Raw genomic sequence first — 26,737 nt, forward strand, 5'->3', positions numbered from 1 at the left:
AAGAGACCACTAACGGGATCGGGTTGTCTGCAGGCTCGCTGACTTTGTTGATGCATATCATCGTATCCCAATTGCGTGGATCGATGCTCATGATATTAATCACTTGATTGTCTGGTCCAGACTCGATTATTTACAGACCGCCGTCATATAGCCGGGATATTGCTGTGTGCGGCGTTAAACAACAAACCAACCAACCAACCAACTTTATGCATAGATCTAATATAGTTCGTCGATATACGTTAAGCTCAGCATAAATTCTGATGTATATGCACTAAGAAACAGATAAGCAAGAAAGGGAGCGCATTTGGTGCACATGGGGATGCTTTCTTCTTGCCTAAATGTCATACCCCTTCTTATCAATAAGGAAGTCCAGCATTTCACATATTGTTTTCTCCGTCAGCTTCATGATCGATGGCATTTGCTTTCATTTTTTACAAATTGACAAATTGAAAAGCAGTCATTTGTCCCCACGGATTTCACTGACCAGCGAACGTCATCTGTCCTACATGACAGGGCGTGTGCATGCCACATGTCACAAGAATCAATATCTGTATTTTTTGGGAAACAATTCCAAAGTCATTTGCAAAGGCAATTGCCTTTTGAGCTACGTGATGTTAATAAATTTGGCCCACATTCACACCTGGCCTTTCATTGGGAAGTGCGACAAGCCATGCTTATAATGAGTTGATAATTAGCAATTTGTATGCATCTGAAATTTACGCTATTTTTACTTTTCTGTTAGATACAGTCATGGTACTTCGTTCCTTATATAACTTCATGGTCACATGTGTGTAAGTGGAAAACTTCAGTTAACCAGCACAGGGGCTTTCGAGAGAAAAGTTCGGCATTACAAACCATTAGTTGACAAGAACATGATTTCACGCAACCAGTGACAGATAATCAACCGCGGCACATATTGTACCCACGCGATTATTATCAATCGGATCCTACTACAAACATGGGAAAACGGCCAATTAATACTTAATCACGGGCTCAACGGGTACAGATACCACGAATATGTCCCTTATTAAACTGCAAATTATGGGAATGATAACTCACGTGACCCGGAAAATATAAAGAATAACTATTAAAATTCGTTCTATTTTTTTCCATGTTACCTTGTTTGTGGAATCCAACCTGTTGTTTGGACTTGAGGTAGAATCTGAAACAGATGAGACGTAAGAAGTTGATTAATGTTACCTTTGTAATGACAATAATGTTTAGGTAAAATAATTGTGAACATATATGTATATGCAGAGTCCCATAATCCTATTTTTTATTTATTACGAGAATTTAGGAGGCAGGAGGACGTCCCCTATCCCTCTGCTAAGTGCAGGACCTATTTGCATTGCGGGCATATAGTACCGGGATGGAAGAGGTCCTGTTGCATCTCATAACCTGGGTAGCACTGTAATCACATGCCATGGTTGGTACAATTGCCTTACAGTGGGACATGTTGTTTTAGCCCGTACACTCTCTTCCACCAAATTAAAACCAACGAATTTTCTGCTGGCTAAACCAAGGATCATTATCAAGCTGTCATCGTATCCTGGAACAACCAAGTTAAGCAATTCTGTACAGCAAGTTAAACCACTGGGACACCTGTTTCCCGTTATAGATCACGTACTGATATAGACATCGTTACTTACTGTATATATACAGGAGTAAAAATGGAATCACGGAAAGCACCACTACTATGAGGAGGGTCCGTGTCAATGTCCTCATCTTTCAAAACACTGCAACAGAAAACTTTTGTAACTATTATATGTTGTTTAAGCTGCAGACAGTGGTATTCAAGCTGTATCGTGGTGGCCTGTAAATATATACATACTTCAATAAAGGGCGGACCATTTGAAAATCGTGTAGAGGCCTGTAAATATATACATACTTCAATAAAGGGCGGACCATTTGATAATCGTGTAGAGGCCTGTAAACATTCTTCAATAAAGGGCGGACCATTTGATAATCGTGTTGAGACCTGTAAATATATACATACTTCAATAAAGGGCGGACCATTTGATAATCGTGTAGAGGCCTGTAAATATATACATACTTCAATAAAGGGCGGACCATTTGATAATCGTGTAGAGGCCTGTAAATATATACATACTTCAATAAAGGGCGGACCATTTGATAATCGTGTTGAGGCCTGTAAATATATACATACTTCAATAAAGGGCGGACCATTTGATAATCGTGTAGAGGCCTGTAAATATATACATACTTCAATAAAGGGTGGATCTTTTGATTATCGTGTAGAGGGACTGTGAAAATCTTTTTTGCAGAAAGGGCTTTATACTCAAAAATATTTTTGATAGACATGCTAGATGTGAAATAAGACAAAATTGTTCAACTCCTTCTTTCGCAGACAAAGAACATATCCTCCCAGCATCTTCAGTATAGAAACAGTGGTCCATTGGTGATCATGTTATTTCAGTTGGGTAGCACAGGGGTTATTTTTTTAAGCATCCGCTCGTCTCTCTAAGGGCCTGGGTTTGATTCCACACATGGGTACACTATGTAAAACCAGCCGTGGCACTTCGCGTTCACTCACTCACTCGACATACACTGGAAAAAATTCTTCTAGAGTGGTAATAACAGACTAGCGCATGTGTGTTGGTTGGTTTGTTTGTTGTTTAACGCCGCACTCAGCAATATTCCAGCTATATGAAGGCGGTGTGTAAATAATCGAGTCTGGACCAGACAACACAGTGATTAATATCATGAGCATCGATCCACCTCCACTTACGACAAGCATAGTCGCCTGCTACGGCAAGTATGGGATGCTGAAGACCTATTCTACCCCGGATCTTCACGGGTCGACAAGCATATGTAGAAGGCGCGTAACACGCATGGAGGCACATCGTTGTTAGGGCTTGTATGAAAAATACTGCCAGCCACTTTTGTAATAAATGTTAAGGGGCTAATACAGACATGTGTGAATCCGGACGACTTCGCTGGCAACGGTATTGTCCTTATTAGTAAGTAAAGTAAGCAAGCATGCACAAACCTGCCTAATTTCCTCTATGTCCATGTTGAGACTTACAGCCGACCCGCGTCTTTATTCTATCACATAGCTCTAGATGCACCACGGTGAGGTCAGTATATAAATACATTAGTCACATACAGGCCAACCGTGACTCAAAGGCTACCCGCTGAACAGTGCAGTAGCACACGCTACACATTCAACACGGGCCTAAATATGTCAGCTACAGGGGCCTTCCTAAAGAGGAAACCCTGTGACATACAAATGTTATGCAATGAAACATATGGCAGACCACAACTGAGGATTAATGTACTCACCTTGAGGTTGACTTTCAGATCGACAAATCGCGGTCAGGGGTCAGGTGGCGATCTTCATTTTGAGAAGGTCCAGCTAACATCTTATAGGTCAATATCGCCCCCGTCATACCTCCGCGCGTGCGCGCTCGACGACAGGTATATGTGTCGTCCCACTCACGCTGGAGAAAAAACGTGTTTACTTGTCGAGTTACAGATACGCCTTGCGAAGCGGGATTAGCTGTCGAGTTGACATATATAGGAGATATATAGAGAAAGCCCTGTGATGTCCAAATGTTATGCATTGAAACATATTGCAGACTACAACTGAGGATTAATGTACTCACCTCGAAGTATGTCGTCCTAGTCAGAGATGGGAGCTGTTGCATGGCAATTGACACGGATTTTGTGCAACGCTTGATAAAGGTCTAATCGTGTGGTCAGACACTGTGACTTGTTTGAATGTATGTCATCATACTCCTACGGCGCGGGAGAGTAATCATATTTGTTTGGTTGTTTGTTTATTTGTTAAACGCCGCACTCAGCAAAATTCCAGCTATATGACGGCGGTTTGTAAATAATCGAGTCTGGCCCAGGCACTCCGGTGATTGAACATACGATGGGATACGATGACATGTATTAACCAAGTTAGACTAACATTTAGTCTCTGAAATCTTATATTACACAATATCCTTCTTGACTCTAAAAATAAAATAAAAATCCCTGTGCTGCTTTCAGAGCTTGAGCTGACTAGACTTGCTTTTGTATGCATTTCTAGATTATTTTTTTCATAAAATAAATATATTCCACGGTCATGGTGCAGGACTATAACCAAATCAGCGAGCCTGACCACCCGATCCCGTTATTCGCCTCTTACCACACGCTCAGGTGCCCTTTTATGGCAAGCATGGGTTGCTGAAGACCTATTGTAGCCCGGATCTTCACGGGTTAAATTGTTTGTTTGTTGTTTAACGCCGCACTCAGCAATATTCCAGCTATATGACGGCGGTCTGTAAAATAATCGAGTCTGGATCTGACAGTCCTGTTATTGACATCATGAGCATCGACCCACGCAATTGGGATCGATGGCATGTATCAACCAAGTCAGAGCCTGACCACCCGATCCCGTTAGTCGCCTTTTACGACAAGCATAGTCGCCTTTTACGGCAAGTATGGGTTGGTGAAGACCTATTCTACCCCGGAATCACGGGTTAATTAAAAATACTGAAATAAGTCATATTTATATATATATATAGTTACATAAAGGCAATCCTAAATCAATCTTGGTGTAATTCTCAGCTTTGCGACTCGAGTTAATATTTGAAATCAGTTTTATCTATTAATGTGACTCGCTTTCCATTTAGGAACCCCCGGAGCTGGCCTAAATGTGTGGTCTACTGCAGGGTTCAGCAGGCAGCCCTTGAGTCACGGTTGACATCCGTGTTACCAGAATGCACCTCTTGACTTTTTCAAGGTATCATGTATCAAGGATCTTTTTTTATCAGGTAGGTAGTCTTTTAATTCTTGGTTTTTTAAAGGAAATCCAATTACTGCATAAATTTTGATTGTTATATTTTGTAATTAAATAAATAACTTTTATAATTGGTAGAATTATTCAGTAACTGAGATTGTTAGTGGCTATATCCTTGAAGGGGGTTAAAGTAGTGTAAAATTATTGTCCCCCTGAGAGGGTATGTAAGGCCACGTCTTTCAAAGTATGTTTATTTCTGCTCGTTTTTAGACGTAGTATATATGTTCATTTATTCTGGCTGGATTTGTCATTAATCGCCAACAGCGGAAGGGATGATGTAAATCCGGCTGGGGTCCATCCAGGTAGCAAAAGTACTGTAAGTCCCCATGGACCCTAGCATGGTGATCTACCTGTTGTTATTTCTTGCTGCTTTTATATGTTCCTCAACTATTTTTTAAGCACTCTGTGATATTCTAGTTATTGTACTGTCCTTTGATGACAGGTTTTTATAAAGTTTATATACTTATATGTTATTAATGTATTAATTCTCGTCACGATATGGCTGAACTATTGCCGATGTGACGTTAAATATTAACTCACTTACTCACTTGACTTACACAGTGGGTTTGCTCTGTTATATGATCTCCATAGTCTGTGCTCAATATCAACTACCCCGACCCTCTCTGCACTCCCCTTGAACACCCTCTGGCCTCCTATGTGACATGTGAATTCTTTATGTTCCAGCCCTTGATGAAGTTGGTGTTGTATATAGTACTTTTCACCCATTGTAAGTGCATTCAGTTAACATTTGCATCCCCTGTGTAATATATTCCGTGTTTTCAAAGGTGTAAGTAAATACTTGTTGAGTGTCTCGTCCACGATCTAAGGGAAATCCCTCTGTCAGTCCTCTGGAAGTTGTGTCGCGTAGCGCACTGTCAAATTGAATGCGCTTACGTCATTGGCTGACGTATCTTTGTCAGCTATGCTTTATGAAACATAAACTGATGTGACCAAAATTATTTGTTGTTTTCAGGTATGTATGATAATTAACGGTCGAGATAAGACCACAACATATGTAATTATGTAGATAAGAACATGTAGATTTGAAATAACCATATTTGGCTATATTGGTAATGTTGTAATTAGATAATTACTTGCTGAACGATAACGCTTCGCCCAGTCAGTGTTCACGGACGACATGGTAGCGAAGGACAGCCAAGGTCAGTTGTCGTTTTAGTACTCACACAGTTATAAATGATGTGTATCGCTGTCAAACATGTACACACACTCCTCAGGCAATGTTTTCAAGCAAAAGTAAGGATAAAAAGCACTATTTGTCCACACCTCGCTGATCGTTCATATTTGAGGTCACGTTGGTTGGTTGGTTGGTTGGTTTGTTGTTAACGCCGCACTCAGCAATATTCCAGCTATATGACGGCGGTCTGTAAATAATCGAGTCTGGACCAGACAATCCAGTGATTAATATCATGAGCATCGATCCACGCAATTGGGATCGATGACATGCATCAACCAAGTCAGCGAGCCTGACCACCCGATCCCGTTAGTTGACTTTTACGTGACCTCACACATTTTCATGTACATCGTTTGGCATACTTTAGTTGTATATTTTGTAAGAACACACTTCAAGCATATAGCATAATCATTGTAAACATAACTTTTCTGCATTAAAACATCATAATTGAGCTGAACCAGTATAAGTTACAGCACATCCCATTTCATAGCATGGCATCTGTCTCAGTTAAAGGGAGGTAGTTCGTGTGTCTTGTTTACACACTGATTTTACGACCCTTCACAATGTAATGCAGTTTGACTCAATACTCATTTGTAAGATAATCTGTAATTTCTTAGTTTTCATTTGTAATAACAAACTATTGGGAGTATAATTCATTAAGGTTTATTTTCACACAGAAAATATGCAAATATATAATTAGTTCACATTTACAGAGTATTTGATGATTAACGCAATGTTGTAATACAGTATGGAAATTTAGCATCTTACTGGTGTTATGGTTACCATTAATGCATGGATTTATCTTTTATGGTTTCTTGAAAGTTGATTGTGCAAGTTGTGTTGATGGGTCTTGTCATCTAATGTTGACATTGAAAATATAAGTAACCAAGAACTAGTTGGGTATTATAATACTTTATTGTATGCCTAGTATAGTTAATGAGTGTTGATATTTTATCCGTTGCGACACACCAAGTTGAAAACATGAAGCATAAACATGTATAAACATGATGTATCTTTGTCAACCATGTTTTATGAAACATAAACTGATGTGACCCAAATTCTTTGTTGTTTTCAGTCTATCTGAGTGATTGTGACCTGGGTAACATTGACGTGTGTAATTAAAAAGGCATTTCAAACTGCGCCATAAAACCCTTGCTCAGATCATGTTTGAGCAAGGTTACAACATTCAAGGCCTCGGTAAACGTTTATGGTAGACAAGTGGGGGACATGTCAGTGAAAAAGATGACGAAGTCCGATGCAATTCCCTATATTGACTTTTACCCTATGTTCTCGTGTTTTTGTTTCAGGTTAACAATTGTCTTGCCTTAGCATGTGTTTGTGACGGGTGCCACCGGTGGGGCGGGATACGCTCACCTTTTCTCGAACACCTCGAAAACTCTTCAATTCAATTAGTGAGTGCGTGAGGAAATAAATATCGTTTTACGTAGCACTCTTCAATACAATATACCAGCTGCATGCTGCGACATATAAATAATCGAATCGCTTAACGTCCCACACCGTCGAGGTACGATGACATTCCATCAACCATGTCACCGAAACCCTAACCAATAAGTCATCTCTTATGACCAGCAATACAATTTGATGAGACCCGTGAAGATCCGGGGTAGAACAGGGCTTCAGCAACCCATGCTTGCCGTAAAAGGCGACTATGCTTGTCGTAAAAGGCGACTAACGGATCGAGTGGTCAGCCTCGCTGACTAGGTTGAAGCATGTCATCGATCCCAATTGCATGGATCGGTGCTTATGATGTCTGCAATGTCTGGTCCAGACTCTATTATTTACAGACCGCCGTCATATAGTTGGAATATTGCTGAGTGTGGAGGTAAACAACAAACAAACAAATCAAATACAAAACAATTTTAGAAAGTTAATGAACTTTGATATCAACTTATATATTTGTTTATGAGTACATTTATTAGTGTTAAGCTATTAAGTTCTCATTTTGGGGAATCAAAAATGCTTGGTCAACTGGAGAGAACCACTGGCCATTAATCATCAACTGTCACCATTTTCCCTGGCCAATTGCAAGAGAAAGGGGCAGTGCAGAGCCTGTACAGTGAATGTACTCTGGAAACATCAAACAGCATACGTTGTCCAGTAGAAATTGTCGATCGGGTGCTCAGGCTTGCTGATTTGGTTGATGCTCATGACGTCAATCACTGGATTGTCTGGTCCAGACTTGATTATATACAGACCGCCATCATATAGCTGGATCATGCAGAGTACGGCGTTAAACAACAAATAAACAAACAAAACAAATAAAGCATAATGAGGATCAAATCTTGCATGTTGGCATGCATGCATAATTGTCGGTCTGAGTCAATATGCCTTGGTTTTGCTCCAAGACGCCAGTGGAATGAACATCCTGGAAGACCTTTCCACTGGACTGTTTTAGGGTGTTTTCACACCCCTTGTAACAGCGTTCTAATGTGGGAACTCCAACTCCAAGTCAGATAAAGTTCGACTTGGGAAGAGCCAAGGTTCACCTGAGATTTGGTCATAAACCACGAGCAACTAGAAGAGGTAGATCAAAGTGTCACGCCATCACCGCTGCCATCAGCACTGGGGCATGATGATACTGCTGACTTGTCACCATGTCCAGCATCTGCTTTAAGTCAATACGTTTGATACTTTTGGTAGAGTTGAACCCTGGAACTACCGTTACTAGTGAATTTGTCCAGATTCAGAAATGTTCAAATTAACGAATCATGGGTATCCCTTTAACAAGTAGTCGTACGGAAATTGGTGCAATGTTTCACAGTATATATCTAAAGAATAAAACACGCCTGTGAGGTGTTGGTTGAAAATTTAAATACGAATGAGAGGGTTTTCTGTGCTTTTATTACGTGTGGTTGTGTATAACTCGCTTGATCCTCTCACAGTTCAACACAAAGTGTATTGTTAGTTGTAACAACTAGCAAATCTTATGCCAAAATTACCTTATGGTACATGCTACTTTTATAACTCAACAGTGCCGTTAAGCAACACAAAATAGGCACATATTCACTTCAATAAAATTTACCCTAGTTTATTGTCAACATTACAGACGCTGCCAGTCATACTGGAGAGAGACAGGCAACTCTTATTCTGCATAAAAATGGAGTCAAGGGTTCTGTATTTCAATTGTTTTGAGGAAGGAAAATGCAATAAAATAAAATATACAAAATCAATTTAAAATTAATCATCATTTCTTGAAATATTAGCCACATACTCTGTCAGCGTATGTTACAATGTTGTGACACAATGAGCTGTCATGATTTGTGCAAAAGTTGTGGAAAGTTGCTTTTGTGTCATGTATTGGCTGATGCAGATTCAATTTCAATTAGTCGTTGTGATATAAATTGAATATTACTGACTGTCGCGTTAAGCAACATTCACTTTCTAATTGTGTACCACTTGTATTCATATATATACTGATCAGGTAAAAGTTCCTGTTGAAATTAATTCTAAGTATGTCTCGCCGTTTCATACAAGACAAAAGCAGGCACCTCAAGAATAGAAGTTATTTGTTTGTTGTCTGAAGTACACTGGACCCGTGAAGATTCCGGGGTAGAATAGGTCTTCAGCAACCCATGCTTGCCGTAAAGGGCGACTATGCTTGTCGTAAAAGGCGACTAACGGGATCGGGTGGTCAGGCTCGCTGACTTAGTTGATACATGTCATCGATCCAAATTGCGTGGATCGATGCTCATGATATTAATCACTGGATTGTCTGGTCCAGACTCGATTATTTACAGACCGCCGTCATATAGCTGGAATATTGCTGAGTGCGGCGTTAAACAACAAACATACCAACCAACTGAAGTACACTGGTTATCGTAGAAGTCTTTAGTCTGTAAACACTTGAACAAACTTTCAAGACTTCCGTTTTTCGCTTTCTTGTTATTCACTCTTTTCCAGTAACCAGTTGATGAACATGTCAGCCGCCTTCCTCGTCAGTTCAAAACCTTCTGTCACCTACAATGATAAAAATATACCTTTATCAAGAATACACTTACACATTCCTGATCAAAAGGAATATATCACTACATATTCGTTTGTATTTGTGCTCAACTTTGGGTATGTGTGTGGCTTCTGGTGTTGTTAATACTGTTAGCAGGTTATACATTGTTTTAGATCGATGAATTTTTGTTGAACTATTTCAGAAACGAGGCTACTGACATTATATTTATTGATATATTACACACGGTTTCCTCAAAGGGCAGGTAAAGTCAATATAGCAACTTTTCAGATTTTAATTCTTTGGAGCATATATAATAACAAATACATGACCAAAATTATATCATCGGTATTTCCCGTATATCGTCATGAGCTTCACATATTTTAACCTCGTGGACCATTGAATCCCACCGCTCCCACCATCAGTTGAGCTAATGACAGAAGTGTAGAAGAAAGAACAAAGAGCTCATCGCAAAGCTACACATTCCTACCTGGTCACTTATTTCAATGTCGTAGCAGCACCACGAGACGAAATGCTCACAGTTGCTGGCAATCAGATTATACCCTGTTCTGCCAAGCTGGCTTGAGGCTCTCTTCACGATCTCGGATTTGCTGTAGGCTCTGAAAATGGGAACAAACTATCAAGAAATGTAGTCATACGTACATTGGACAGCACGTGGTTTACATTTGCTACTGTCTTTAACTCAAAATGTATACCTTATTTCTATTATCTTCAGAGATGACCGGCATGTTATACGGACTATAGGATAAGGTATCACGCTGTGAATAACATCAAGTATCACTACTCCACCGCTGCCCAGGAGATGATATAGTGAGAGGGAGAAATAAGCCGGGTGGACCCCTGTCGCAATTGTTAATGCCAATGATAGTCACGCATCGGTCTGTCTGTCTGTCTTCCTATCTATGTGTAAAAGATTGAATGAAGAAAAATGCTTTAACATCCGTTTTGGATTACAATAGCTGGGTTCCCTGGTCGAGGATTCTATCACAATGATGACGAAGCGTAGTGGGGAGGGAGTGTTGTTATTACTTTAGCCTGTGTTTCTCCTTCTTTGAATTGTTCTTGTTTATCCTGCAATTCTTAGCAACATCCTTGATTTTGTCTTTTCGGACAACGGCTTTCTCAGTCTTGTTGAAGCTCTGACCATCAACGCTTGCCAGGTGGATCACGTAACCATCACCTGGAAGACAGATGTTCCGACGTATCACATCCCTGTCTAAAATTCGAGACTGGAATGGAATTCTTGTACGGTTAGCGGGCGGTGACAATGGCTAATGGATTCTGATCTTACAATGTACACTGTATTATTAATAACCCTGGTGAGAAATGACATTTACAAGGAAATTTATGTTAGCAGTAGATCATGGAAACCCTTGGATGCTCCAAATATGAAAATGGTGTCTCGATAGAATATCAGGATACAGGATTCAAGCATAAGAAGCGTACTTTACTTCAACCACCCCTGAATTTTTGACAGTCTCCAATACATACTAGAAAAAGACCGATCAATCTCATTAAAAAATCAGATCTTAGTTCTCGCTAGGGTGATGAAGCACACGGGTAATGAAGCCAGATGTACAGTAAGAATTGCAAGTAGCACACAGGCGATGAAGCACACGGGTAATGAAGCCAGATGTACAGTAAGAATTGCAAGTAGCACACAGGCGATGAAGCACACGGGTAATGAAGTCAGATGTGCAGTAAGAAGAGCAAGTAGCACACAGGCGATGAAGCACACGGGTAATGAAGTCAGATGTGCAGTAAGAAGAGCAAGTAGCACACAGGTGATGAAGCACACAGGTAATGAAGTCAGATGTGCAGTAAGAAGAGCAAGTAGCACACAGGTGATGAAGCACACGGGTAATGAAGTCAGATGTGCAGTAAGAAGAGCAAGTAGCACACAGGCGATGAAGCACACGGGTAATGAAGTCAGATGTGCAGTAAGAAGAGCAAGTAGCACACAGGCGATGAAGCACACAGGTAATGAAGTCAGATGTGCAGTAAGAAGAGCAAGTAGCACACAGGTGATGAAGCACACGGGTAATGAAGTCAGATGTGCAGTAAGAAGAGCAAGTAGCAGACAGGGGATGAAGCACACGGGTAATGAAATCAGATGTGCAGTAAGAAGAGCAAGTAGCACACAGGCGATGAAGCACACAGGTAATGAAGTCAGATGTGCAGTAAGAAGAGCAAGTAGCACACAGGTGATGAAGCACACGGGTAATGAAGCCATATGTACAGTAAGAAGAGCAAGCAGCACACAGGCGATGAAGCACGCGGGCAATGAAGCCATATGTACTGTAAGAAGAACAAGTACCACACAGGTGATGAAGCACACAGGTAATGAAGCAAAATGTACAGTAGGAACAGCAAGTAGCACACAGGTGATGAAGCACACGAGTAATGAAGTCAAATGTACAGTAGGAACAGCAAGTAGCAGACAGGTGATGAAGCACACGGGTAATGAAGCCAGATGTACAGTAAGAAGAGCAAGTAGCACACAGGTGATGAAGCACACGGGTAATGATGTCAAATGTACAGTAGGAATAGCAAGTAGCACACAGGTGATGAAGCACACAGGTAATGAAGCCAGATGTACAGTGAGAATAGCATGTAGCGCACAGGTGATGAAGCACACGGGTAATGTATTCAAATGTACAGTAGGAATAGCAATTAGCACACAGGTAATGAATTAAAATGTACAGTAAGAATAGCAAGTAGCACACAGGTGATGAAGCACACGGGTAATGAAGCCATATGTACAGTTGGGATACGGATTGGTAATTTATGCTTCTTAAAATGTGTCAAAGAGAATCCATAAATATTTGGACCAGCCTACCAATATACACGCCCCAATGAGAGTAAATTCCCCTCTCAAACTCCACCTGGTCACCGGGCTCCAAGCTCGACAACACGGAGTCGTTGTGGCCTTGGGTCGACGCCATCGCCATTTTCAGTGTTCTGTTTTCTGTGAGAATGCCACGCTGTAAAACGAAAGGCGTTATGAATAATACTATGCACAAGATTCCATGGTGTGACAGCATCACATACACACATAACAGCAGTGATAGAGCTTAAATTGTTATGCTGTTTTGGGTATCTCAAAAGCTTAGCCACTTTTCAGGCCTCTGCGGCTCCACTAACAGTTAATAAGTATCGATTGACGCCGTTCATTACAAACATATCATGGCGACCTAACAAACCAGCATTGATAGCATTTTCCACACGCCACACCGCAGTCAACAAAGTCTGATCTGTTTAGTCGACTCTCTATACCATCTCGGTTTCAGGAACCAATCCTACCTGATAGAAAATATCCCACAAACTGTGGTTTAGTTTAGAAACTGAGTTGCAACGTCTATGTCGTTAAGGAAGACGATGTTCCATGGTCTTGTGCCAGCTTCCAGTCTAGGTCTGTACGTTGTTAGTGTACGTTAAATGGGTGTTTGTGTGCAGAAATCTGATTGTTAAACGCTACATTGTTGTAAGGCGTGCAGTCGTAGTGTTGTAATGCTGTACCGCTTCGTAGTATTGTTGTAGTGTTGTAATGTTGTACCGCCTTGTCGTACTGTCGTAGTGTTGTAATGTTGTGCGGCCTCGTAGTACTGTTGTAGTGTTGTAATGTTGTGCCGCCTCGTCGTACTGCCAGAGTGTTGTAATGTTGTGTCGCCTCATCGTGATGTCAAAGTGTTGTAATATTGTGCCCCCTCGTCGTGCTGTCGTAGTGTTGTACCGCCTCGTCGTACTGTCATAGTGTTGTAATGTTGTGTCGCCTCGTTGTGCTGTCGTAGTGTTGTAATGTTGTGCCGCCTCGTCGTACTGTCATAGTGTTGTAATGTTGTACCGCCTCGTCGTACTGTCATAGTGTTGTAATGTGGTGCCCCCTCGTCGTGCTGTCGTAGTATTATAATGTTGTGCCACCTCGTCGTGCTGTCATAGTGTTGTAATGTTGTGCGGCCTCGTCGTACTGTCATAGTGTTGTAATGTGGTGCCCCCTCGTCGTGCTGTCGTAGTATTATAATGTTGTGCCACCTCGTCGTGCTGTCATAGTGTTGTAATGTTGTGCGGCCTCGTAGTACTGTTGTAGTGTTGTATTGTTGTGCCGCCTCGTCGTACTGTCATAGTGTTGTAATGTTGTGTCGCCTCGTCGTGCTGTCGTAGTGTTGTAATGTTGTGCCGCCTCGTCGTACTGCCAGAGTGTTGTAATGTTGTGTCGCCTCGTCGTGCTGTCATTGTGTTGTAGTGTTGTGCCCCCTCGTCGTGCTTTCGTAGTGTTGTATTGTTGTGCCGCCTCATCGTACTGTCATAGTGTTGTAATGTTGTGCCGCCTCGTCGTACTGTTGTATTGTTGTAATGTTGTGCCCCCTCGTCGTGCTGTCGTAGTGTTGTAATGTTGTGCCGCCTCGTCGTACTGTCATAGTGTTGTAATGTTGTGCCGCCTCGTCATACTGTCGTAGTGTTGTATTATTCGGCCGCCTCGTCGTACTGTCATAGTGTTGTAATGTTGTGCCGCCTCGTCGTACTGTCGTAGTATTGTAATGATGTGCCGCCTCGTCGTGCTGTCATTATGTTGTAGTGTTGTGCCCCCTCGTCATGCTTTCGTAGTGTTGTATTGTTGTGCCGCCTCATCGTACTGTCATAGTGTTGTAATGTTGTGCCGCCTCGTCGTACTGTTGTATTGTTGTAATGTTGTGCCCCCTCGTCGTGCTGTCGTAGTGTTGTAATGTTGTGCCGCCTCGTCGTACTGTTGTAATGTTGTGCACCCTCGTCGTAGTGTCATAGTGTTGTAATGTTGTGTCGCCTCGTTGTGCTGTCGTAGTGTTGTAATGTTGTGCCGCCTCGTCGTACTGTCATAGTGTTGTAATGTTGTGCCGCCTCGTCGTATCATCATAGTGTTGTAATGTTGTGCCCCCTCGTCGTGGTGTCGTAGTGTTGTATTGTTGTGCCGCCTCGTCGTACTGCCATAGTGTTGTCATGTTGTGCCCCCTCGTCGTGCTGTCGTAGTATTATACTGTTGTGCCGCCTCGAAGTACTGTTGTAGTATCATAATGTTGTGCCGCCTCGTCGTGCTGTCATAGTGTTGTATTATTGTGCCACCTCGTCGTGCTGTCAAAGTGTTGTAATGCTGTGCCGCCTCGTCGTACTGTCGAAGTATTGTAATGTTGTCCCGCCTCGTCGTATTGTTGTATTGTTGTAATGTTGTGCACCCTCGTCGTACTGTTGTAGTGTTGTAATGTTGTGCCGCCTCGTCGTATTGTCGTAGTGTTGTAATGTTGTAACGCCTCGCTGTTGTAATGTTGTACTGCCTCGAAGTACTGTTGTAGTATCATAATGTTGGGCCCCCTTGTCGTGCTGTCGTAGTGATGTAATGTTGTACCGCCTCGTTGTACTGTCATAGTGTAGTAATGTTGTGTCACCTCGTCTTGCTGTCATAGTATTGTAATGGTGTGCCCCCTCGTCGTGCTGTCGTAGTGTTGTATTGTTGTGCCGCCTCGTCGTACTGTCATAGTGTTGTAATGTTGTGCCGCCCCGTCGTGCTGTCGCAGTGTTGTAATGTTGTGCCGCCTCGTCGTGCTGTCGTAGTGTTGTATTGTTGTGCCGCCTCGTCGTACTGTCATAGTGTTGTAATGTTGTGCCCCCTCGTCGTGCTGTCGTAGTATTTTATAATGTTGCGCCTCCTCGTCGTGCTGTCATAGTGTTGTAATCTTGTGCGGCCTCGTCGTACTGTTGTATTGTTGTAATGTTGTGCCGCCTCGTCGTGCTGTCATAGTCTTGTAATGTTGTCCCCCTCGTCGTACTGTCGTAGTGTTGTATTGTTGTGTCGCCTCGTAGTACTGTCATAGTGTTGTAATGTTGTGTCGCCTCGTCGTGCTGTCGTAGTGTTGTAATGTTGTGTCGCCTCGTCGTGCTGTCGTAGTGTTGTAATGTTGTGTCGCCTCGTCGTGCTGTCATAGTGTTGTAATGTTGTGCCCCCTCGTCGTGCTGTCGTAGTGTTGTAATGTTGTGCCGTCTCGTCGTGCTGTCATTGTGTTGTAATGTTGTGCCGCCTCGTCGTACTGTCGTAGTGTTCTAATGTTGTGTCGCCTCGTCGTGCTGTCATAGTCTTGTAATGTTGTGCCCCCTCGTCGTGCTGTCGTAGTGTTGTATTGTTGTGCCGCCTCGTCGTACTGTCGTAGTGTTCTAATGTTGTGCCGCCTCGTCGTACTGTCATAGTGTTGTAATGTTGTGTCGCCTCGTCGTGCTGTCATAGTGTTGTAATGTTGTGTCGCCTCGTCGTGCTGTCGTGGTCTTGTAATGTTGTGCCCCCTCGTCGTGCTGTCGTAGTGTTCTAATGTTGTGTCGCCTCGTCGTGCTGTCATAGTCTTGTAATGTTGTGCCCCCTCGTCGTGCTGTCGTAGTGTTGTATTGTTGTGCCGCCTCGTCGTACTGTCGTAGTGTTCTAATGTTGTGCCGCCTCGTCGTACTGTCATAGTGTTGTAATGTTGTGTCGCCTCGTCGTGCTGTCATAGTGTTGTAATGTTGTGTCGCCTCGTCGTGCTGTCGTGGTCTTGTAATGTTGTGCCCCCTCGTCGTGCTGTCGTAGTGTTGTATTGTTGTGCCGCCTCGTCGTGCTGTCGTAGTGTTGTAATGTTGTGTCGCCTTGTCGTACTGTCATAGTGTTGTAATGTTGTGTCGCCTCGTCGTGCTGTCGTAGTGTTGTAATGTTGTGTCGCCTCGTCGTACTGTCGTAGTGTTGTATTGTTGTGCACCCTCGTCGTACTGTCATAGTGTTGTAATGTTGTGCCGCCTCGTCGTGCTGTCGTAGTGTTGTAATGTTGTGCCGCCTCGTCATGCTGTCGTAGTGTTGTAATTTTGTGCCGCCGCGTCGTACTGTCGTAGTGTTGTATTGTTGTGCCGCCTCGTCGTACTGTCATAGTGTTGTAATGTTGTGCCCCTCGTCGTGGTGTCGTAGTATTATAATGTTGTGCCGCCTCGTCGTGCTGTCATAGTGTTGTAATGTTGTGCGGCCTATTAGTACTGTTGTAGTGTTGTAATGTTGTAATGTTGTGCCGCCTCGTCGTATTGTTGCAATGTTGTGCCTCCTCGTCGTACTGTTGTATTGTTGTAATGTTGTGCCGCCTCGTCGTACTGTCATAGTGTTGTAATGTTGTGTCGCCTCGTCGTGCTGTCATAGTGTTGTAATGTTATGCCCCCTCGTCGTGCTGTCATAGTGTTGTATTGTTGTGCAGCCTCGTCGTACTGTCATAGTGTTGTAATGTTGTGTCGCCTCATCGTGCTGTCATAGTGTTGTAATGTTGTGCACCCTCGTCGTGCTGTCGTAGTGTTGTAATGTTGTGCCGCCTCGTCGTGCTGTCGTAGTGTTGTAATGTTGTGCCGCCTCGTCGTGCTGTCGTAGTGTTGTAATTTTGTGCCGCCTCGTCGTACTGTCGTAGTGTTGTATTGTTGTGCCGCCTCGTCGTACTGTCATAGTGTTGTAATGTTGTGCCCCTCGTCGTGCTGTCGTAGTATTATAATGTTGTGCCGCCTCGTCGTGCTGTCATAGTGTTGTAATGTTGTGCGGCCTATTAGTACTGTTGTAGTGTTGTAATGTTGTAATGTTGTGCCGCCTCGTCGTATTGTTGCAATGTTGTGCCTCCTCGTCGTACTGTTGTATTGTTGTAATGTTGTGCCGCCTCGTCGTACTGTCATAGTGTTGTAATGTTGTGTCGCCTCGTCGTGCTGTCATAGTGTTGTAATGTTATGCCCCCTCGTCGTGCTGTCGAAGTGTTGTATTGTTGTGCAGCCTCGTCGTACTGTCATAGTGTTGTAATGTTGTGTCGCCTCGTCGTGCTGTCATAGTGTTGTAATGTTGTGCACCCTCGTCGTGCTGTCGTAGTGTTGTAATGTTGTGCCGCCTCGTCGTACTGTCATAGTGTTGTAATGTTGTGCCGCCTCGTCGTACTGTCGTAGTGTTGTTATACTGTGCCGCCTCTTCGTACTGGCGTAGTGTTGTAATACTGTGCCGCCTTGTACTGTCGTAGTGTTGTAATACTGTGCCGCCTCGTCGTACTGTCGTAGTGTTGTACCGCCTCGTAGTACTGTTGTAGCTTTGTAATGTTGTGCCGCCTCGTCTTACTGTCGCAGTATTGTAATGTTGTATCGCCTCATCGTACTGTCGCAGTGTTGTAATGTTGTATCGCCTCATCGTGCTGTTGTAGTGCTGTAACGCCGTGCCATCGCGTCGTCATGTCGTAGTATTGTTATGTCGCGTGGTGCTGACGTAGTGTTGTGATGTCGCATTGTGCTGGCAAAGTGTTGTAATGTCGCGTCGTGATGTTGTAATGTTGTCTGGTGCTGTCGCCCTCAGCGTTAGATAAATACAGGGTAACAACAACCAGTTGCCGTTTGCTGCCTAAATTCCACGAGGAACTGAATCACAAACTTACAAATACCATACTTGCAGATAATAAATCAGTTTTTATCCTACTCTATTACACACGGGACATACAATCTCTTACCTTCCTTGCCTTCAGATCTCCAACAAACTACCCAACTGTAGCTGTTTGCCAACCACTGTACATAGCGTCATGTCATCTTGACATTGGGTTTTCCCAGATTCGAATTTCCGAGGAATCATAATTGCGTGCGAAAGAGCCGTCGCATTGTAGAGTTTTTTGCTGTGTTATTCGGTTGACAACGGGTAAATAGTTATTCAACAATGACTTAACCTGATATTGCATGTAGGTGTTCCTTGTTTGACTCCGCATTCAGCATTGTTGAAGCTTTGTTACGGCTGCCCTGTACAGAAATCCAGTGTCAGGTCAGGTTGACATTACACACAATGGAACACGTCTCCGAGACATGGGATCGATGACATACATCAGCCAAGTCAGCGAGCCTGACCACCCGATCCCTTTAGTCGCCACTTACGACAAGCAAAGTCGCCTTTTACGGCAAGCATGAGTCATTGAAGACCACTTCCAACCCGGATCTTCACGGGTGTGTACTGCAATGCATTGGCCGAAATATATACTGATTCTTACACACTGCCCCGTCTTCTTGTCATTCATTTACATAACTTGTAATTTGTTGTGAGAGGTGGTCGCCTCCTCCATATTAACTCTGCTTGTACACTCTGTCTTTCCGTTGCGTAAAATAGATAATGTCGTCATGAGGACCTAATGATCTCTCCTCAAAATGACTGGTTTTGTAGTACATGAACACATATAACGCATACAAACTGCAAACCTATTTATTACATACATTCATACAAGGAATAAAAATAGAGATCCAATGGTTTATAAGTATAAGTTTATATATATATATATATATATATATACGCAAACGACAAGCCCACTTAAGTTTCAGAAAAATACAGTGATATTATTAACATATGTGACAGCTATCACCTTCACATTGTTGTGCACGTGGATATTTCATGTACTTTTCCCTGAGCGCCATGCCCTCTACACCTAGACAGGAGTTCAATAGAAGAAACGTTCGTGTCCTGTATGTGATTTGTATTGGTAAAATCGAAATTTCAGAAGCAAGTGGTTAAGAAATATGGTTCACTCAGTCATTGACGCGACACACTATGGAGGTGTGACAGATCTTCAAGCAGTGAGTATGGTATCAATTAAAATGACTTTCAATGAGATCGATGTGTGGTTCAAAAGTATATCGTAAGAGACATACTCGTTATTATCATTATAATTTCCATTGGCCAACTTTGAGTTGGCTGCGAGTGTACCTTTTAAAAAATAGATTGGCCTTGAAGAAATGAGTGAGTGAGTATGGTTTTACGCCGCTTTTAGCAATATTCCAGCAATATCACGGCGGGGGACACCAGAAACGGTTGAAAAAATGAATATGTGTTGAAATTAAATCATCAGAGAATATATGACGTCACGTGGAAACTGCGGCACTACGGCCATGAAATGGAATGTATACTGAACACAGTACTAAGGTCGATAAGAAGTAAATAACATACTCATATGCCCCGAACAGTCCGTACAAAAACCAACATCTATCGATGGTTCGAACTGTGATAAGTTTGTCATCATTGTGATCATCATAAACAAGCAAGCCAGATATTTAATGTAACAATATTGGTTTCAGAAATTACTATAACCTTTATCTGACATAGTTTCTCGTATATGCAAATGACCATTGTGCAATAAACTACGACCAAGTCTCTTCACTTGAAGCGAGGTAAAATACTATGGCTAACACTAGGGTTACATTTCTTACATTAGTTGTAAATATTGTAAGTGATCCTTTGTTTTCTAAACGCAATGCATTTCAACGAATTTTAAATTAAAGTTTCCCTGTTGTTTGACGCCGCACTCAACACTATTCAGTGATAATGCGTTTGAATATTACACTCGTCACACGAAGTTTTTGTAAACATTTCGAAGCTGCTGAAGCGCCTACATGTTAGGACTATAAGATGCGGGTAGAATAAGAGTTATCGTTCTTGTTTCAAGCCCAGTTCACGTGTACGTCGCTACCCACTTGTGAGCTCTCGCCACAGGAATCTACAGTTTTGTCAATATATCCTGTTTCACTCATAAGATCGCCACGGTGTACATTAGACATATCAGTGCTCTGATTCTTTCTCTTTGTCCTTCTTTTTACGACTTCAAAGCCCGGAAACCAATTGCTGCAAACAACCCCTTCCACACTGTGGTCAACGTGACAGCTAGGCCGCCACCAAGCAGACGATCAGCCTAAAAGAAAACGAAAACAATCAAGATGTGATTTGTTCTCTATAAAGATAATTCGTTCCCGAAAATCCTGGACAAAACTAATTTAATCCTGGGACCTTGCCGAAAGAAATATTAAATGTTGCTAAACATGCTGGTCGTACTGAAAACATAATTTGTTGTTTGCCTCCATTAAAGAAATTAATCTTGAATTAGGTATTTGAAAAAAGGTTATTTTGAAATCAGGCCGCCGTCGTTTGGCAGGTGAGTTTATCTTCGGAGTTTAGGCAGCAAATACTTGCTTCTTGGAACGGGCGGGTGCTACTGGTAGAGCATGACATGATAACCCTGGGAATACCTGGTGTCAACACTGATTTTCAGAGATCCATTTATTAGAATTATTGAAAACCGTTATTTTGCCCTTTTACACCCAATGGAATCTGTTGTGGCAGATAATTGAGACTGGTTATTCTCTGGCGTTGATGTTTTATATTTAGGTGGAACATGGACGTCGAAGCAATACCTTCCTGACTTGGCAACCAGCAAACGAGACTGTTGTATGTCTGACCATGTGCAGTGGCATAATAATTGTTTTAGTCTAAGATAATCTAAAATAAAATAAATGGTTGATCTGCTTATCCATTTTACAGTGCTGAGGGGAAGGGAAAAGAAATTAGCAAATGAACAGTTTGTAAACAGACCTGATCACTTTTTTTTTGTCGTACCGGCACCCTGTGGCAAAGTGTTCACAGTTCTTAAAGATCACGTTGTACCCAACCTCTCCAATTTTGGATTTTGCCCTTTCTACTATCTCAGATGGTTCCAAGGGTCTGAAAGTTAAAGATATTATCAAACATGTCATAACCATGTGATCATTAGACAATTTTAATTCCTTGGCAATTATGGAGAAGATGAAAAGGGTGACAACGACTGAATATAAACCATTGTCTTCGATTTCAAAATGAATCGTGCTCTTGGCATCCTTAATTGAGGGTAGCATTTCCCTCAGACATATGTACATGTCGCCGTCTCAGCAATAAACCGTTTAGTGCTGTGTTAAACAACAAACAAAACTTACCTCATTGTTTTGTCTTTTGAGTTGTTCTTATACGCTTTGCCGTCCCCAACCACTTCCCAAAATCCATCTTTGCGAACAATCCCTTTGTTAAACTCCTGTCCACATATACTGCATGAGAGTTCAATGTTACTTCCCATTGGGCCGTCGACTACAGACAAGTGCACGACTTGATTGTCACCTGAATAACACACGATAATTATTATCACATGTATACAGTATTACTGTAAGCAGTATTTTCAAAATATGCATTCTCCTTATCGACCTCTCTCTCTCTCTCTCTCTCTCTCTCTCTCTCTCTCTCTCTCTCTCTCTCTCTCTCTCTGTGTTTGTGTGTGTGTGTGTGTGCTTGTACCAGGAAGGCACACGGCAGTTTTATCGTGCTATCCCAATGAGATACCATGCCGCAGTTTGAAATGAAACCCGACAATTTGTTCTTTTATCCCCTTAAAGTGTACTCTCTATCCAGTAGAACAGGAAGGCGGTCTCGTGCTATGATAACCACTGACGTACTGGTGAAGATAACTTTCAGGACCAGTATTTATGGGTAAATGTAGGATCATGTTGAGAACGTTCCTATTTTGAATGTTTGTAGTTGATTTATTCATTCTCGTAATATCAGTTTTATATAGTGTGTAGTGAATTATACTACAAACGTCTCTCTAATTCTGAAGACAGTTTTCATATCAACATTTCACTTTGCAAACACATTACATTTCTGCACCAAAATGTAATTTAAACAATGGATGAGTGAGTGAGTTTGGTTTGACGCCGCTTGCAACAATATTCCAGCAATATCACGGCGGTAGACATCAGAAATGGGCTTCACACATTGTACCGATGTCGGGAATCTGACAAGGGTCTTCGGCGTGACGAGCGAACGCTTTAACCACAAGGCTACCCGACCGTCCCTTAAACAATGGCAGAAATGTGGAACACCACAGACAAGTGTATGCATTGATTTCTTATTCGGGATATTACAGTATTTGCAATGTATTCATAACAACATTTATTTATCCGCATATACAGTGTGTGAGTGAGCCTTTAGCAATAGTCCAGCAAAATCACGGCGGGGGACACCAGAAATGGGCTTCACACATTGTACCCATGTGGCGAATCGGACCCAGGTCTTCGGCGTGACGAGCGAACGCTTTAACCCCACCGCCCGCGCATATTGAGACCGGCATTAAACCAATAACGTACATACATTGCTCTCGTCATCGAAATGAAAACATCAACAAATTCCCACACCGTGCAAGTAGCTCATTTAATGAGCTATCAAATGCTATAGCCAGATACTGGTCAAACAACACAGTTTTAATGTCAGGTAACAGCGTCTAGATCCGTGGGTTACTGAATTTCGTATATGTTACAAGCAAAGCAATTCAGCCAATTTTAAACACAAATGTACCCACCAATCATTATACGAATATGTTGCTACAAAGACACTACATAGAAAACTATGAACTGGGGCTTTCATACAACGCCTCATTTACCAAAGATCGGATTTTGTTAACATTGTTATGAAATACTTCATTTCTATGGTTCAGCTTCACAATACTTTACACCCCATGAGGACTCCCGGTCTGTGTTGATCCCTAGTAACCTATGTTCCTTCTAAATGTTGGCTACTTCTTGTGTAGATCAGTCACTTTAGTTCTTTTATGAGTGCCTCATTTAATTGCTCTACTTTATTTGGTTTGTCCTGGTTAATCATCCGGGTTAGTCAGTGCAAGGCCAAGCTCATGGATGTAAACAGAATATGTATTCAGCAGTATTCCAGCTATATGACGGCGGTCTGTAAATAATCGAGTCTGGACCAGCTAATCCAGTGATTGACATCATGAACATCGATCCACGCAATTGGGATCGATGACATGCATCAACCAAGTCAGGGAGCCCGACCACCCGATCCCGTTAGTCGCCTCTTACGACAAGCATAGTCGTCTTTTAAGGCAAGCATGGGTTGCTGAAGACGTATTCTAGCCCGGATCTTCACGGGTCTCAACAAGCATAGGGCATAGGTTGCTGGGACCTTTATTCTTATCCGGAATCTCCCTCAATTGCACGGATCAATGCTCATGATGTCAATCACTGTTTTTTCCGAATCAGGCGTGATTGTTTACAGCCCGCAACATATAAATGGGATATTGCTGAGTGTGGTGTCAAACAGCAAATAAACAAAAACAATATTAATCACTGGATTGTTTGATCAAAGATCGATTATTTACAGGTCACCGCCATACACACTGAAGCTAGAATATTGCTGAGTGCAGCATTATACAACAAACAAGCAAATAAACACAAGAATGTGCATTAATATTTTCTTACAGTACACTTACCAACGTATACTGCCCAGTGCCAGTAACATCTGCAACGGATTTGCACCAGATCGCCTGGTTCCAAACTCTCAAGTACTGTCTGGTTGTGGCGCCGGACTTCACGGGACGACATTTCTCTTTACTCTTTAACTATGTAGCTGGTGAAGTCTCTAGCAATTAGTTTTTTTCTAAAGCGAAAAAGAAATTAAAGGGTATGATTTTTCTTTTTTTATCCCCCTAGCGACTTATATGCCAAAACAACCAAAATAATTAATTGAAGCGCCCCACCATCCACCTCTAGAAACTGGAATCGTGTCGAATCGTACACCTTTGTCACTTCGGCTTGACAACGTTGTAAAAAATTATATGCAATATATATATGTCTCTATATGCAATAAACCAGAAGAACTTATCCATAAAGTTGTACGTTTTCTCACTTACTCACCAATTTTTACAATGTCAATCAAACAGTTAGTATACATGAGGACGATTTCGCAACTCTATTTATATATGAGCACGAACCTTGGGAAACGGAAAAAGCTATTACCAAAAGGTCATGTTTAAACAGGTCACTACCCGAGCCAGTCTTTCAAATCGAAAGTAAAAGTGAACGATGTGGTGTTTGCAAGGAATAAACAAACAGTTTGAGATACACAACACCACACTGACTTAACATTAAGGCCGCAGTAGTAAGACGTATTCAATGAAGCAGGGGTTAGAATCCTCGGTTTGTCAGCTTTTCCCACACTTGTGCGCCTACCGTCTCTTCAGGCTTACATCCCACATTACCCACACTGAATCTCTGCTCAAATTAATATTAACCCAATCATTCACAACGCATGTTACCTCGCCTATACAGACAAGATTGTTGTCACTTGCCTTTCTTCCTGAGAAGAATATGTGTTATCCTTTCCCTCGGTCCGTTCACACCTATTGGGTGAGTGAGTTGGTTGATATCTAACGTCACATCGGCAATATTTCAGCCATATCGTGACATACATTAATAATACATTAATACATTAATAACACATATATGTAGACTTTAGAAAAACCTGTCATCAAAGGACAGAACAATGACTAGAATATCACAGAGTCTATTTAAAACTAGTTGAGGAACATTTAAAACCAAAAGAATTAACAACACAATATAAAAATGCACACCAAAAGGGAACTATTGTGCGCTTATCAATGGAGCGGTAACCTGAGACGGGGAATCCCCGAACGTGGTAACAATGGCTAAAAATACACACACGGCGCCAACTCAGCTTGCGCTCAGATCACGTGTGAATTACGTGGCGACGAGTATATTCAACCGACGAAGTCAAGGCTCAATAGAGTTAAAAATGTATAGGTACGTGATGTAAATACTCGATGATAGGTTAGTCCAGATGCACATCGAGTTCGTTAATATTTACTTGGGTCATAATATAAAGAGCTTTCTACAATATTGACTTTTACAATGTCTTTAGCGGCTTGTTGAGATGCCCGAATGTAAGTGATGGTTGGGTCATTGTGACCCCTGTGCCCTTGAAATCGCGACTTACACTGCACAGAATAAAATGCCCCTTTTCTGAAAGAAAATAATTTATGGCACTAGTTTTCGAACTCAGTTTTGACAAGTATCTCTTAGATAAACATGCAAACTGTCATTCATGTGGCTGCAGTAGTTTCTGAGACGTGTCTCCATTTCACGCAGTATGCACTGAGTCACAGTCTCAGTCACTGAGTTGAAAAACACGGAGAATGGGATATAACAATTTTCGAACTGCTTACAGATCATGACCAGTAATATCAGTGTGTAAAATTTCATTTCTCTAACTTAATCAGTTTTTGAGTAAATTTGCCCACGGTCGGTAGAACGGACGGACGGTCCAACTCCGTCCCTATATTCCCGCCCCACTTTGTGACGGGGGATAATAAATGTATAAACTTAGGGGCAAAGTATACCGATTTTGTTTTTATGCAATTAAAGATTGACACAAACAGTGACACATATTTGATTTTGTCTATTTAACCATCTATCATTCCTGCAACAGTTTGTAAAAAGCAATCTGTTGCTGGGTAGGTTTGTGTTAACACAAAATGATTCAATGAAGACCTGATACCCATCAGCTGTTTTTAATCAAATTGTATTCAATAAAACTACAAAGAAGGATTCATTGACTAAGCGCCAGTACGGTTCATTTAATTTAATTATATAATATCGCCATCGTAAATTGAAAATCAAACATTATCAAATCATATGAGAGGGATATTCTATTGGAAGGGATATGGATATTGTACGGGAAGTCCCTCTGCACCAGGGATATTCTATAGGAGGTCCCTCTGCACCATGGATATTCTATAGGAAGTTCCTCTGTCTAAGGGATAATAAAAGGGAAAGTCATTTTGCCCCAGGGATATTTTACAGAAAGTCCCTCTGCATCAGGGATATTGTATAGGAAGTCCCTCTGCCCTAGGGATATTCTACAGAAAATCCCTCTGCACCATGGATATTGCATAGAAAGTCCCTCGGCCCCGGGGATATTCTACCAAAAGTCCATCTGCACCAGGGGTATTGTAAAGGAAGTCCATCTGCACCAGGGATATTGTATAGGCGGTCGACCTGCACCAGGGATATTCTACAGAAAGTCCATCTGCACCAGGGATATTGTATAAGAGGTCCCTCTGCA

At 42.0% G+C, this 26,737-nt stretch overlaps 3 protein-coding genes across 9 annotated transcripts in view; all 3 read right to left on the bottom strand.

The window, feature by feature from the left end:
* Positions 1 to 3,847, bottom strand: part of LOC124142774 (folylpolyglutamate synthase, mitochondrial-like) — a 57,954-nt gene extending 54,107 nt beyond the window's left edge. The window contains exons 1-5 of one of the 7 annotated variants that reach the window (XM_048385476.1): positions 3,627 to 3,763; positions 3,304 to 3,461; positions 1,889 to 1,978; positions 1,650 to 1,736; positions 1,119 to 1,162 (exon numbers count right to left, since the gene is read on the bottom strand). In XM_048385476.1, the coding sequence (XP_048241433.1) occupies positions 1,119 to 1,162; positions 1,650 to 1,725 (120 nt within the window). In that variant the 5' untranslated portion in view covers positions 1,726 to 1,736; positions 1,889 to 1,978; positions 3,304 to 3,461; positions 3,627 to 3,763. Of the gene's footprint in view, positions 1 to 1,118; positions 1,163 to 1,649; positions 1,750 to 1,888; positions 2,680 to 3,010; positions 3,279 to 3,303; positions 3,462 to 3,626 lie in introns of those variants that run through there. The other 6 variants (XM_048385478.1, XM_046511424.2, XM_046511426.2 and 3 more) reach the window with 6 other exon arrangements.
* A 5,188-nt stretch (positions 3,848 to 9,035) lies between these two features.
* Positions 9,036 to 18,854, bottom strand: LOC124142773 (phospholipase A and acyltransferase 3-like). The gene is made up of 5 exons (XM_046511423.2): positions 18,483 to 18,854; positions 12,824 to 12,968; positions 11,014 to 11,164; positions 10,454 to 10,583; positions 9,036 to 9,980 (listed from the first exon to the last, which is right to left on the bottom strand). Exons 2-5 carry the CDS (start codon positions 12,933 to 12,935, stop codon positions 9,906 to 9,908), a joined length of 468 nt encoding a protein of 155 aa, XP_046367379.2. The 5' UTR covers positions 12,936 to 12,968; positions 18,483 to 18,854; the 3' UTR covers positions 9,036 to 9,905.
* A 98-nt stretch (positions 18,855 to 18,952) lies between these two features.
* On the bottom strand, positions 18,953 to 24,421 carry LOC124142771 (phospholipase A and acyltransferase 3-like). The gene is made up of 4 exons (XM_046511419.2): positions 24,087 to 24,421; positions 21,748 to 21,925; positions 21,371 to 21,499; positions 18,953 to 20,693 (listed from the first exon to the last, which is right to left on the bottom strand). The coding sequence occupies exons 1-4, from the start codon at positions 24,196 to 24,198 to the stop codon at positions 20,666 to 20,668; spliced, it is 447 nt and encodes a 148-aa protein (XP_046367375.2). The 5' UTR covers positions 24,199 to 24,421; the 3' UTR covers positions 18,953 to 20,665.
* Positions 24,422 to 26,737: the final 2,316 nt, after the last annotated feature.

Source organism: Haliotis rufescens, unplaced genomic scaffold (genome assembly GCF_023055435.1).
Source record: "Haliotis rufescens isolate VD_foot unplaced genomic scaffold, xgHalRufe1.0.p SCAF_59, whole genome shotgun sequence".
NCBI lineage: Eukaryota > Metazoa > Mollusca > Gastropoda > Lepetellida > Haliotidae > Haliotis > Haliotis rufescens.

Excerpts from the sequence above, each read along its gene's own strand:
- LOC124142773 (XM_046511423.2), bottom strand. The coding sequence starts at position 12,935 with ATGGCGATGGCGTCGACCCAAGGCCACAACGACTCCGTGTTGTCGAGC. Across the intron at positions 11,165-12,823 it reads TCATTGGGGCGTGTATATTG|GTGATGGTTACGTGATCCAC; the intron begins GTAGGCTGGTCC and ends TCTGTCTTCCAG. Across the intron at positions 9,981-10,453 it reads ACATTGAAATAAGTGACCAG|GTGACAGAAGGTTTTGAACT; the intron begins GTAGGAATGTGT and ends TTATCATTGTAG.
- LOC124142771 (XM_046511419.2), bottom strand. The coding sequence starts at position 24,198 with ATGTCGTCCCGTGAAGTCCGGCGCCACAACCAGACAGTACTTGAGAGT. Across the intron at positions 21,926-24,086 it reads GCACTGGGCAGTATACGTTG|GTGACAATCAAGTCGTGCAC; the intron begins GTAAGTGTACTG and ends TGTGTTATTCAG. Across the intron at positions 21,500-21,747 it reads TCAAAAGACAAAACAATGAG|ACCCTTGGAACCATCTGAGA; the intron begins GTAAGTTTTGTT and ends TTTAACTTTCAG.